This window comes from Amia ocellicauda, chromosome 7 (assembly GCF_036373705.1).
Source record: "Amia ocellicauda isolate fAmiCal2 chromosome 7, fAmiCal2.hap1, whole genome shotgun sequence".
NCBI classification, from domain to species: domain Eukaryota; kingdom Metazoa; phylum Chordata; class Actinopteri; order Amiiformes; family Amiidae; genus Amia; species Amia ocellicauda.
In genome coordinates this window covers 7,443,912-7,457,178 of record NC_089856.1, presented here as the reverse complement: position 1 = coordinate 7,457,178, position 13,267 = coordinate 7,443,912, and the positions used below count along the sequence as shown (strand labels likewise).

Genomic DNA, 13,267 nt, shown 5'->3' with positions numbered 1-13,267 from the left:
AAACTACAACAAAGCATAACTGTCGAAATACACACACATTCGTTGCCTACACACAACTGAAGAGAGCGCAGACAGGCTAGCGCTTAACTACAGAACCCAATATTATTGGCAAGTGGGGCCGTCCATAATCACTGTTTTTTACTTTTCCTCCCTGTTTGATATCCTTTCCCCCATGTTTTCCCCCATGCAATATTTCCATCCATTTCCCCACCCCATGGCTTTGGTTCCCCCCATAAATGGGGGATTCCCCCCAATCTGGCAACCCTGCTGCAAACGGGAGGAGCCTGTTTTTGCTTCCGGGATGGGCGGGCAGCACGAGAGGCACCGCAAGCCAATCACAGTGTCTGAAATTGAAGAGAAACCGGAGGCGGGAGAGCAGGACAGGCTGCGAGAAGCAACGATGGTCAATAAAGCACATAAACACAGCGATCTGGCGCTCCGTGCTGTGAATCCACAGCATTAATCTCCCCGCTGACACAGTACTACAAGCCTGTACTTCGTAGCGGTTACAACTATGAGTAGAAGAAAAAAAAAAATAAACCAAAGCCACCATTGAAGAAAGCTGTGTAGTTATTATTATTATTGGCAGACGCCCTTAACTAGGCGTTATCTATTAGCGGGTAGATCAATGGTTGGGTGAATTACAGATCGATGTAAATATTTTATTCAGCGTCCACTTCCCAATTAACACAGTGTTGCCACAATGTTGAATTACGTTGCTACAACATTGTGGAAACTCTGTGTTAGCTGGGTTATATGTAATGGTGCAGATTAAAAACAAACTGTGACGCACCGACTACAAAACTCATAGTGGTTACATTTATCATTGGAAGAAACTAGCAACTGAAAATAATACTTAGCTGTTCATTGGAAGTCAGCTGTTGCGCCGCTATGTTGGAGTTTCTGTGTGAATGCAAGTGTCCTGTTGTGACGCCCGGATTCATCAATAACAGCAACAGACATCAGTGTGAGTCCTTATGTACAAGTGCGCCGCCCGTACAGTCTTTCTTCTGTCATAGTGGAGCGCAAATATGTTTTAGCTCATTGAACATAACTTGTAATATGAGCCCTTTACAAGCGAGATAACCTTCCAAATTAATAAGTACAGTGTTAAGCCGCCCACTTCTACAGATCTACATGAATGGCCTAGCGGGTGTCACGGTATCAGAGCTCCGAGTGTCTGAGCTGCGGGTTCGAGTCCCGCGCTGGAGCTCCGTCCGTGTTTATTCTTTTGAAAATTGCCATGGCACCGTGCCCCCCCTAAACACGCCACTGCTGGACACCATGTTGTGATATAAATACCTATTATTACAATTGTATGTATCATCACTTGAAAATGAACAGTGATGTGTACATCACTACAAAGTACATCATTTCAATATCACTCGATGCCATCTACTGTAAAAAACAATGACAGTAGACCCTGCGGTACAGCGCACCTGCACACTCACCAAATCTCTCCAAAGAATGTGTGCACTGTGGCCACACTACCAAAATATGTATTGAAGAAACCAGTGTTCAATGTTTACACATACATGTTAAATACACAGATCAGCCATAACATTATGAGCACTGACAGGTGAAGTGAATAACACTTGTAGCGTAAGGTACACTTATACATTTCAATTAAAGAAGTGAATTTATAGTATCACCTTATCACGAATCCTGGAATCTTGTAGAACTCAATTTCTGTAATAATTGGACGCAGAGACCAATTCCAAAGATATAAATTGTCAAATTTATTCAAAAACAAAGACTAAATGTAGCACTACACTAATTATACAAAAGGGAAAAACTAATTAAAATTCAACTCTAGATCAACAAATCAAAGACAAATCACTTCCGTGACCAAATCAAAGACCATGGGATCGCATATGATATCACACAAATCGTTAAACAAAAAAGGTTATAAACACATTGACTACAATACCGGTTAGTAAGACGAAGACGAAGGTGAGTCTCTCATTAGTATTGTTAGTCAGACATTAAATAACTACGCAGGTTAGTATTTATGTCAGGTAACTTCTCGTTATATATATATATATCAGTCTCATTTATGTTTAGGTGCCGAGAAAGATCCTATCATTACTTGTTACCACAATTTCCCTTAACTGATTATTATTCAATGATTAAGGATAGGCCACCTATAATCTGGTGTCTATTAACTTGGGTCAATTTCAGACTAAACAGTTAAACAGGAATGAGAAGATATTTCTCGGCGTTGACAGATTGTATTTCTAAATTTATCAACAAAACAGTTTAATGCAACACACATTTATATTTAAGAAAACTAAATGATATTACACATTCTAGAGTTATGAATCACAGATTAACATTTCTAATTGATTTCTCAAATGTCATGAATCACAAACTCCAAACTGTTAAACTTATCTGAACTTCGTCGCAGAGAGGCCTCTCTGGCTTCGGGCTCAGATAACAGCACACGGCACGAGGTCCGTGTGGTTTGGAACAAAGGCAGTCAGGTTCGGCTTTGTCCAAGAACTTCCACTCAGTCGATGCACCTGGAAGTTGGGGTTTCGCGAAAGTAGAGTCGTTTCCAAACAGATTTTCCACTGGTTTGAAGGCTCCAAGGTTGTGCACAAAATCTTCTTTGCAAGCAGGGTTTTTCCACCGTAGTTACTTGAAGACGAAGTCTTTGAGGAAAGCAGGGCCCTGTTTGTTCCCAGGGTCAAGTTTCTTAAGACTCAAATAGCTATTTAAATGACTGACACTTTAGTATACAGTCGACTTAGTCAATTGTCCAGCTGTAAAACTCCACTGATCAGGTGGGCACAGGCGGGCAGCGCAGTCTGTAAAGTTCTTTATTTAATAAAGTCCTTTAAAAGAATTCTTCGTACGGCTCAATCTCCTTCTCCCAGTTTAACTCTTCTGTTGCTGGCAAAGACTTGGTTGGTTTCCGGTTCCGGTTCTGGCAACAGAGCTAAGTTGAGTTGAGGCAGCGAGTTACCGGTTCGGGTGAGGGTGAGGGTGAGGGTGGGAGTGGGAGTGGGAGTGGGAGTGGGAGTGAGGGTGAAGGTTAGGGTGTGAGAGAGAGCGAGAGCGAGAGAGAGAAAGTGCTGTGCGCTACTTTTTATGCCATCAGATCACAGGTGATTGGTGCTTGAATTTGCGAGGTTGGATTTGTGCCAACCCCCCAGTCTCCTATTGGAGGAGGCTCGATTTATGCCTGATGCCAATCCATACCATCTTTTGGAAATGCCGGTTTGCCTGGGTTCGTAGCTCTGTTTCGGGATTTCGGCTCTCGCCCGCTTCAAAGGGTTTTATGACCTCCAGGCCCTATTCCCCAGACGTTTTCACAGCAGGGATTCCAAGCCACTTTGCCCATTCTAGGTGAGCTGACTCCCTAAACTGTCATTTTGACATAGAACAGTTCATGGGCAGATGAAAAATTGGTAACTTTGGGGGAGAAGTCTTCTTTTGATCAGAGCTCCAGCTCAGGGCTATAATGCTCTTATCACAATACACCCCCCTTAACGCTACAATAACAACATATTTTCTCTCTGTGAACGAACAATAGGCAACATTTCGATTGTGTGGATGTTGGGTGCAACATGTAATTACTTTGTTACCCGCACTGTACACCTGCACTGCAGTTACTATAGCAATAATCAATTATGTCCACTGGACACACATAACCATGGAAGCTGTGAATAAACACGGTGCAGACCTGTACAAACCTGTGCCGATTGGAAAATCTTTCCACTTTTCCTTAACCACGAGAGGCTTTAGACAACTCTGAAGTTGTCTAAAACTAGGGAAACTGCGAGTGCATTTTCAGGGTGTTTTCTCGCAGATATTTTCTTGATTTAATGCATCGAAAATGTAACCACTCCCACTGTATTGTTGGGTGGGATTAACTACAACTTTAACCAGCCGCTAATAGCAAAATACACAACTGTACATCATGGGATTTACTTTAAAAATTAAGAGAGTAGCATCTAACTAAACACGAAAGTGCGACTGAGTACAGTGGTGTAGTGTTGTAGTAGCAGCTGTGTGAAATCTGTGTTTTATTCTGTCACGTTGTGCAAGAAAGGAGCTGTGAGAAGGTCATTTTGCGGAGCAAATCGGGTCAGATTTAAAACCGCCATAGTTTAGCAGCGCGATTTTCATTCGCAGACATGCGCTAATGTTTCTGCAAGCGACTCGCAGCGCCAACATTTTTGATTTAATCCTGCGCTTGGTCTCTTGGTCTATGTCTTCTTGAGTCATATTTCGAGTTCATACCAAATGTGTTCTTTTTGATTGAATTCATGACTCAAATATATAATTTGCATGAATAGAGCTAATCATCATCATCATCATAAAAGCATGTATTTGACTCAAGGCGTGCTAGTAATTGTGACAGGCTAACTGTCCGGAAGACACTAGGGGGATCGCGCTTGAGAAGACAGTGCATACCGGCGCTTAATTATACACAAGACCGAATGACAAACAGCCGCCAGCACGGGAATCCCAACCACACACATCCACCAGCAGCTAAGCTGGAGTGACCTATCACAGTAATATTAAAAATGTACAGTACATACTGAGTTCCAATTTTATACACATTTTCTTCATCAACTTACTGTGAACCTCTTTATATGATGTATATAAATATGCTGTTTAGTGTAAACTACAACAAAGCATAACTGTCAAAATACACACACATTCGTTGCCTACACACTGAAGAGAGCGCAGACAGGCTATATATATATATATATTGTATAATTTTGTTTATATTCTGCATGTAACACAAAGGTAGTAACTTGATAGAAGGATTTTCTAATTTGATAGAGAAATTGTTTTCTGTTATCTCAGCTTTCCTGACTGTTGTACCCTTTATGTGTAAATTACAAACAGTCAATACAATTTTAATATTTACTTCAATTTTACACAGAAACAAGAAAAATATTATTATTGTTGTTGTTATTTTTTACATTAATTATTTTGCTGATATTCTACTTTAGGATATACTCAGCAACTGGCATTCCGCAGAACTGACAACTCATATGCAGCATGGACACATAGGCCTGGCAGCACCTGGTAGGAATTCTTAAACACCTTTATCTTACTTAATTTGTGAGTGTATTTTACTGTGTGATGTAGGGCCATGAAAAGCAATGCTTCCATATCACTCCAGTACATTACTGCTTGCTGCCTGTTGAACAGACATCATCCTAATGTAAAATACAGTCATGCACTCGTGCAGTCTGACGAAATACTATTGTAATCTGATCACGCAGTGAGATCTTGCGTGTTTTGACCTGTGGTCTTCAGAACTTAGTCATTGAAAGAACTGTACTGATAACGACATCAAAGTCATAATTGATTTCAGGTGATCATTTCACACATTCTTTTCAAATCAACTGTAGAGAACAGAACAAGTACAAAAGCAGTAATTGAATTAGGTAATGAGTTAATTATCATCACTCATAATTAGATTAAAATTTAAATTAGAGATCCACTACCTAATCACAATAGAGCTAGATTAGACATGACATCAATAGAGGGCAGTATTTATTAAATTCACTCAATTGTAGAAATGATAATAGTTGTTACTTCTAAACTATATTTAAATTGTTATGATATTACACAGTTATTAAATAGTATATTTATAGATAATCATAACATTCAAAAATTAACACCCAAAAACAGCTGACTGACATCTTGAAACCCACAATAATAAAAAAATCTTCCACTCTTGTAATGTGGTCATTTAAGGAAATATTATCTCCATAGCATTTGCTAGTGAAATATGGGTTTACATGTGAAAATGGGTGTGTTTTTTCCAGTGTTTTCATAATTTTTATGTCTTTCATTGTGGCCATTTTGTTTTGGCAGCAAACCTGATTTCGGGTCAAAACATGCACACGCATCATTTCACAAGTTAATAACAGTGCTTGTAATCTCCAATTGAATTAATTGTTTGGATTGACATCTTGGCTCTAAACTGAAGAGATTTAGTGAATTTAATCTGTGTAGCACCATCTTTGAAGGCCGTTAATCAGCAGTGTTGCACTCTTAACTGATTCCAGTAATATATTCTCTATATAACCATCTGATAATATAACCTTTGGTGGTAATAAAATATCATAATATTAGTCATTGCATTTTCTGGATCCATAATGTAATTTATGGATAACTGAGATTAATTAAAACAATGTATTTGCTATGCTATTTTGAAGCTTTCATGTTTTTCATTACCAGGCTAACAGCATATGTGGCAAAGGTGTTTGCATTGGCTTACCCTCTTATTTCAGTGGATGACAAAGTGTTATGTGATGCAATAAAATGGCTGATTATCAATAAACAGAATCCTGATGGAATCTTCAAAGAGGATGCCCCTGTAATTCACGGAGAGATGGTGGTATGTTTACTTTAAATAGATTTAAGAGTTATTAATTATTATTCCAGTCATTAAAGACAATACATTGCAATAGGGGCAGTGTTCTAACATGGTTATTATAGACCCATAGATGAACTTACAGTGAGGGAAAAAAGTATTTGATCCCCTGCTGATTTTGTATGTTTGCCCACTGACAAAAACATGATCAGTCTATAATTGTAATGGTAGGTGTATTTTAACAGTGAGAGACAGAATAACAACAAAAAAATCCAGAAAAACGCATTTCAAAAAAGTTATAAATTGATTTGCATGTTAATGAGTGAAATAAGTATTTGATCACCTATCAATCAGCAAGATTTCTGGCTCCCAGGTGTCTTTTATACAGGTATACTGGAGTGCTCCTAATCTCAGCTCGTTACCTGTATAAAAGACACCTGTCCACAGAAGTAATCAATCAATCAGATTCCAAACTCTCCACCATGGCCAAGACCAAAGAGCTGTCCAAGGATGTCAGGGACAAGATTGTAGACCTACACAAGGCTGGAATGGGCTTCAAGACCATCACCAAGCAGCTTGGTGAGAAGGTGACAACAGTTGGTGCGATTATTCACAGATGGAAGAAACACAAAATAACTGTCAGTCTCCCTCTGTCTGGGGCTCCATGCAAGATCTCACCTCGTGGAGTTTCAATGATCATGTGAGGAATCAGCCCAGAACTACACAGGAGGATCTTGTTAATGATCTCAAGGCAGCTGGGACCATAGTCACCAAGAAAACAATTGGTAACACACTACGCCGTGAAGGACTGAAATCCTGCAGCGCCCGCAAGGTCCCCCTGCTCAAGAAAGCACATGTACAGGCCCGTCTGAAGTTTGCCAGTGAACATCTGAATGATTCAGAGGAGAACTGGGTGAAAGTGTTGTGGTCAGATGAGACCAAAATCGAGCTCTTTGGCATCAACTCAACTCGCCGTGTTTGGAGGAGGAGGAATGACCCCAAGAACACCATCCCCACCGTCAAACATGGAGGTGGAAACATTATGCTTGGGGGTGTTTTTCTGCTAAGGGGACAGGACAACTGCACCGCATCAAAGGGACGATGGACAGGCCCATGTACCGTCAAATCTTGGGTGAGAACCTCCTTCCCTCAGCCAGGGCATTGAAAATGGGTCGTGGATGGGTATTCCAGCATGACAATGACCCAAAACACACAGCCAAGGCAACAAAGGAGTGGCTCAAGAAGAAGCACATTAAGGTCCTGGAGTGGCCTAGCCAGTCTCCAGACCTTAATCCCATAGAAAATCTGTGGAGGGAGCTGAAGGTTCGAGTTGTCAAACGTCAGCCTCGAAACCTTAATGACTTGGAGTGGATCTGCAAAGAGGAGTGGGACAAAATCCCTCCTGAGATGTGTGCAAACCTGGTGGCCAACTACAAGAAACGTCTGACCTCTGTGATTGCCAACAAGGGTTTTGCCACCAAGTACTAAGTCGAAGGGGTCAAATACTTATTTCACTCATTAACATGCAAATCAATGTATAACTTTTTTGAAATGCGTTTGTTGTTATTCTGTCTCTCACTGTTAAAATACACCTACCAATAAAATTATAGACTGATCATTTCTTTGTCAGTGGGCAAACGTACAAAATCAACAGGGGATCAAATACTTTTTTCCCTCACCTTAACTTTTTCAGTTAAATCTTTAAAGGAGCACAGTTTAATTGTTGTGGTTTTTTAAATCTCCTACTGATACAGATGTATGAACTGTTTATGTATGTCCCTAAAAAAATACAATTTTTATTTGATTTATATTTTTAGGGAGATGTTCGGGGATCTGATGCAGATGCATCACTGACTTCTTTTGTCTTAATAGCAATACTGGAATCGCAGACAATTTGTAAAGCACATGTAAATGTGAGTAACTTTTTTTTTATTGTTTTAATCAGGGATTGCCTGATTTATCATCGTTACAAATCAAATCATTTAAAGATTTTACAATTTGTATAATTTACATGTTACTATTTTTTTTGTCATATCTCCACCTGAAGGTATATACAGAGCCTTAGGGCCGGATTAAATCAAAACTTTGACCCACCCGATAATAGCAAACTAAAAACCTGTACATATCCTGTACATATCATATCGGTTACATTTCTGATTAGAAGAAAGTGGCATCTAACTAACAATTAAGCCACAACTGAGTACAGTTCTGTAGTTTTCTATTAGCGGGTGGGTCAAAATTTTGATTTAAATCCCAGCCTTAGAGAGGAGAGTTGAATAATATTTTAAACAACTGGACATATAGTATAATAATTTCTGTGCACAATGTGCTGATTCTTGCACACCTTGGAACTGGTGAGCACACAGTGTACTTTAGTAAACCTGGTGCAAAAAAGTAAAATCATAATAATTAATAAATAGTGCACAAAAAATAAAAAGCATGTACACAAATTAGTAAACTGGATTCTGAAATTAATAATGCATTTTAATGCATTTTAATCATGCAATTGTCATCTCTGGTTCTCCATAGTAATACAATATTTTCCACTGTGTTTAGAACTTGAATGTATTACACCATGTGAGATGTTATGAATTAATGGGTTATCTTTCAAGTTGAGAATACTATCCACAGTGGGAGGGGCCTCTGAAATTACCATAGGAACTTGTTGAATACATTTTGTATAACTAAGTTGCCCATTGGCCACTGTACATGTCACTCAAGTAGCCTTTCTGACTTGTATAAAAACCCTCCATCAGGTACAGTGGAAAAGCCTCTTTTTGCCATTTGTCATGGAAATCCTCTTCATATTGTTAGGAAAAAAATCGAAAACCTTTAAAATCTTTAAATATGGTCTTATTTGTAATAATAATAATAATAATAATAATAATAATAAATTATTATTATTATTAGTTTATTTATTAATGGATTGTATTTGACATTTTGAAAATGTCCCCCTCTATCTGGAATATTAACAATAGTTAAAATAAGAATAACGATAACGATTGCATTTATTTGCTTGTCTGTCAGTTTTTAGTTTTGTTTGTTTGTTCAAATATATCAAGTATAATCCACTGAAATAGTTTTTGACCTATAATTATAACTTTAAACACTTCCAGATGGAAAGCAGCATAGGAAAAGCAGTCACATTTTTGGACAGACGCATACAAAGCCTAACAAACCCATATGCTGTAGCTATGACTTCCTACGCATTGGCTTTGACAGAAAAGAATCACTTAGGAACTTTACTGAAATTTACATCACAAGGTGAGTGTTGAGTACCTTTGTATAAATAATTGGTTTAATTATTTTTCATTTAATTATGCATTTTTGAAGCATTACTATAATAACACTATAATAAAACAGTATATACCTTTAACCATCCTTTTAAGCAGTGCATACTCCTGAAAAAAGTGGAATGATTATGGAGCTCAATCTTATTAACATAACAGATGGAAAATTAAGAAATTATGCTGTTAATATAATACAATGCAATAATATTTGAAGGGATGTTAGTGTTCAATTAATAGTCAAATTATTAGAGAAACAAAAGTGTATGCATTTTAAATATATTGATAAACCCTCATTACTGAAAACTGAAAATGCTGGGAACTCCAAATGGGAATTGATTTAAATGTATATCAAAAGAAAAAACAGACGCCAGTATAATCTATATTAATAAAACCAATAGCACCAGTATTTCCCAAAAATGTTGTTCCCCATTCAAGTTTTAAATCGCATACATTATGAATCTTGTGGTTGTATTATTTTGCTTTTTCAGATCAATCCCACTGGCCTGTGCCTGGGTCCCATCTTTATTCCCTGGAGGCCACAGCCTACGCTCTTTTGGCCCTGTTGAAGCTGAAGGAATTTGAGCGTGCTGGCCATGCAGTGGAATGGTTAACAGAACAGCGGTTCTATGGGGGTGGTTATGGGTCTACTCAGGTATTGTTTATTACTACTTAGTTTCTTATAGAGTATAATAGGAAATGCATATGTATTCATGTATTTTTATTATCTGGTATTACAAATATTTTCTAATCTTATTTCTGATTTTCTTATTAGGCCACAATCATGGTATTCCAAGCGGTGGCTGAATACATGATCCAAGTACCTCTGTACAAGGATATAGATCTGGATGTGGGGATCCAGCTGTCGGGCCGTAGCCAACCAGTTAAATGGAAAATAACCAGCAGTAATGCTTTTCAAACCAGGTCACAAAGGGTAAGTTATTAAATGGCATGAGTTCACCAAACGTACTTATTCAATGTGTTTTGTGCTATTGTAACTGACCTCACAGTGTTTGAGGTTGTTATGATGATGTCTTCCCCCTCCGAGTGTACAAACCCCTCACGTCAGGTGAGTGGATGTGTCACTCTGGTGGAGCTTTGTGTATTGGGTGCTTAGAGTGTGGGGCTCTGGCATCTCACTCTGCTTTATGTCTTGAATATACAATCCATCCATCCATCCATCCATCCATCCATCCATCCATCCATCCATCCATCCATCCATCCATCCATCCATCCATCCATAATCACAAATAAATAAAACATATAAGAGTTCAATGCAACTTATTATCATACAATAATAAAAGCAAGATTTTCAAAAGGGAAAGATACATTTATTGCAAAATGGAGTTTTACACGAGAACTGCCGGACTTTTAGGCCACAAGCCATCAATTTAATGGCAGTATTAAAAACAACATATATATATATATATATATATATATATATATATATATATATATAATATATATGAAGAGCAAACAATCCAATTTAAATCACAGATTTATCCAGACACTTCACATAATACATCTGATCTACCAAAATAATCTAAATAGATGACATTTGTATAGAAATTAGTCATACATACATACATACAGTGGATTGGATCCCAAGGACTTTTGGACATTTTGTAATGTTACAATCTGGAGCTAACATGGATTAAATTGGGATTTTCGGCCACTGATCTGCACAAAGTATTGCATAATGTCAATGGTGGGAAAAAAATCTATTATCTTTTTAAAAATTGACTACAAATAAAAACAGATTTGATTGCATAAGTATTCACCCCCATTGCACTTAACTAAGCTGTGGTGTAGTCAATTGCCTTAAATTAATTGTATAGATTCCACCTGTGTGTAATTAAAGTGTCACGTGATCTCAGATTAAATACACCTGTTTCTGGGAGGCCCCAGAGTATGTCAGAGAACATATCCAAACAACCACACCATGAATACCCAGTTTTGGATTCAAGGCCAGGACTCAAAAGGCCAAGGCCAAGTTCAAGGCCGGAAGCCACAATGCCAAGCTGAGGCCAAGGCTGGGAGCCTTTTAGGGCAAGGCCGGTCAAGGTCAATGATATGATTTTTAAAAGACAAAGCCACAGTCATGCAGTTTATCAATTGGGTTAGATGTAGACAGTTTTAATCAAATTTGTACAAAAGTAAACTGTAAAAGAGCTATTTTCCAAAATGTAAAATACGGCTGTCTATATACAAATTCAACAATTATTTGTCCAAAATGTAAATTTTGTACACACCTATTTAAAAAAAAATTAGTACATTGGTTTAATTATATTATTTGATTAACAATACTTGCATCGTAATATAACATGTATTATTACTATCAGGAAATTGAATTGTATGGTGTCGTATTACTCTTACTAGACCCGTAGTTACTGTAATTGTCTCTGACACTTACAATATACAATAACTTTTGTGTTTGTAAGAGCAATGTATTGTATTTCAATTCCTTGCTCTTATGGTATTGTCATTCTTTATGTATATTTTGTATTTAATTGTAAATCATCCTGGATTAGGTAATCTGCAAATAAATAATGAATAGATTAGATTAATGATACTTTTAGAAACTAATAGCTCTGTTCTGACAATTGGATTAGAAATTTAAATTATAATCGGGAATTCAAAATAATCAGACTTGCATCATTATGAACAGAAGACTTAAAATAGACTATAGACGGCTTCAGATGTAAAACATTTTATTAGGTTATATTTTCTGTTGAATTATTTTTGACACCAGAAACGCTGACATTTTGTACATACAACCACCGCACTTGCATAATATGCGGCTCCTTTATAAAACAGCTGTGTGAGGAAAATGTAAACAAAGTTGGATAAAACTTAATAGTTTTACATATTTTACAACATTTTCAGGGCAGAAACACTGCATTTTGCATTGCATTTTTCTTATTTTTTCAATATGAGAGCATATAGCCTACACATGAAAAAACTAATACAACAGACTTAATAAACTGTATAAACTGGTGTATAAATCAGTGTGCATGTATCTAAACAGACTTATACAATTATAAAACATAAATAGCCAGTTAAAAAATAGTATTAAAACTGAAATATGGCATATTATGCAATGTGAAAGCACTCTGAAATGACTTCAAAATGACTGTATCAATGCAGAAAATGTGCTTTTCAACAGTACAGTGCCTTACACTAATACAGAAGAATTGGCATTCATGATCAAACAGATGAGTGATCAAGGCAGTGATCCAGAGACCTAGGTTGCAATGTGACCAAGATTGATTTCTAAAGGAAAGTTAGAAACTTGCTGAGCTGTTCAGAACAGTCAGACAAGAGCTATATCAAGTGCAAATCTGCCAATAAAAATAAATAATAATGTATGAATATATGATAAAATGTCCTTTTTTGTATTTCATTCAAATATTTAGAAACATATAAAAACAGATATGCCTGGGAAATTCATATACGCAAAGATATTTTGAATTGCAAAAGCTGTTCAAAAGGTGGCTATGGCGATTCTAGTATTAAAAAAAAGTTATACATTCAAAATTACTTTTACCAAATTACCAAAGCATGTATTTTCATAAGTAATAAGTAAGATAATTTCTGTGAATGAGTGCAGTGTGATATTTCCAGACTGGGAAAA

At 37.2% G+C, this 13,267-nt stretch overlaps 1 protein-coding gene across 1 annotated transcript in view; it reads left to right on the top strand.

The window, feature by feature from the left end:
• The window catches only part of LOC136752651 (complement C3), a 65,071-nt gene that overhangs the window by 36,767 nt on the left and 15,037 nt on the right, over window positions 1-13,267 (top strand). Inside the window, exons 25-30 of the mRNA XM_066708143.1 lie at window positions 4,971-5,046; window positions 6,211-6,370; window positions 8,164-8,259; window positions 9,463-9,610; window positions 10,125-10,288; window positions 10,409-10,567. Coding sequence (XP_066564240.1) covers window positions 4,971-5,046; window positions 6,211-6,370; window positions 8,164-8,259; window positions 9,463-9,610; window positions 10,125-10,288; window positions 10,409-10,567 — 803 coding nt within the window. The remainder of the gene's footprint in view (window positions 1-4,970; window positions 5,047-6,210; window positions 6,371-8,163; window positions 8,260-9,462; window positions 9,611-10,124; window positions 10,289-10,408; window positions 10,568-13,267) is intronic.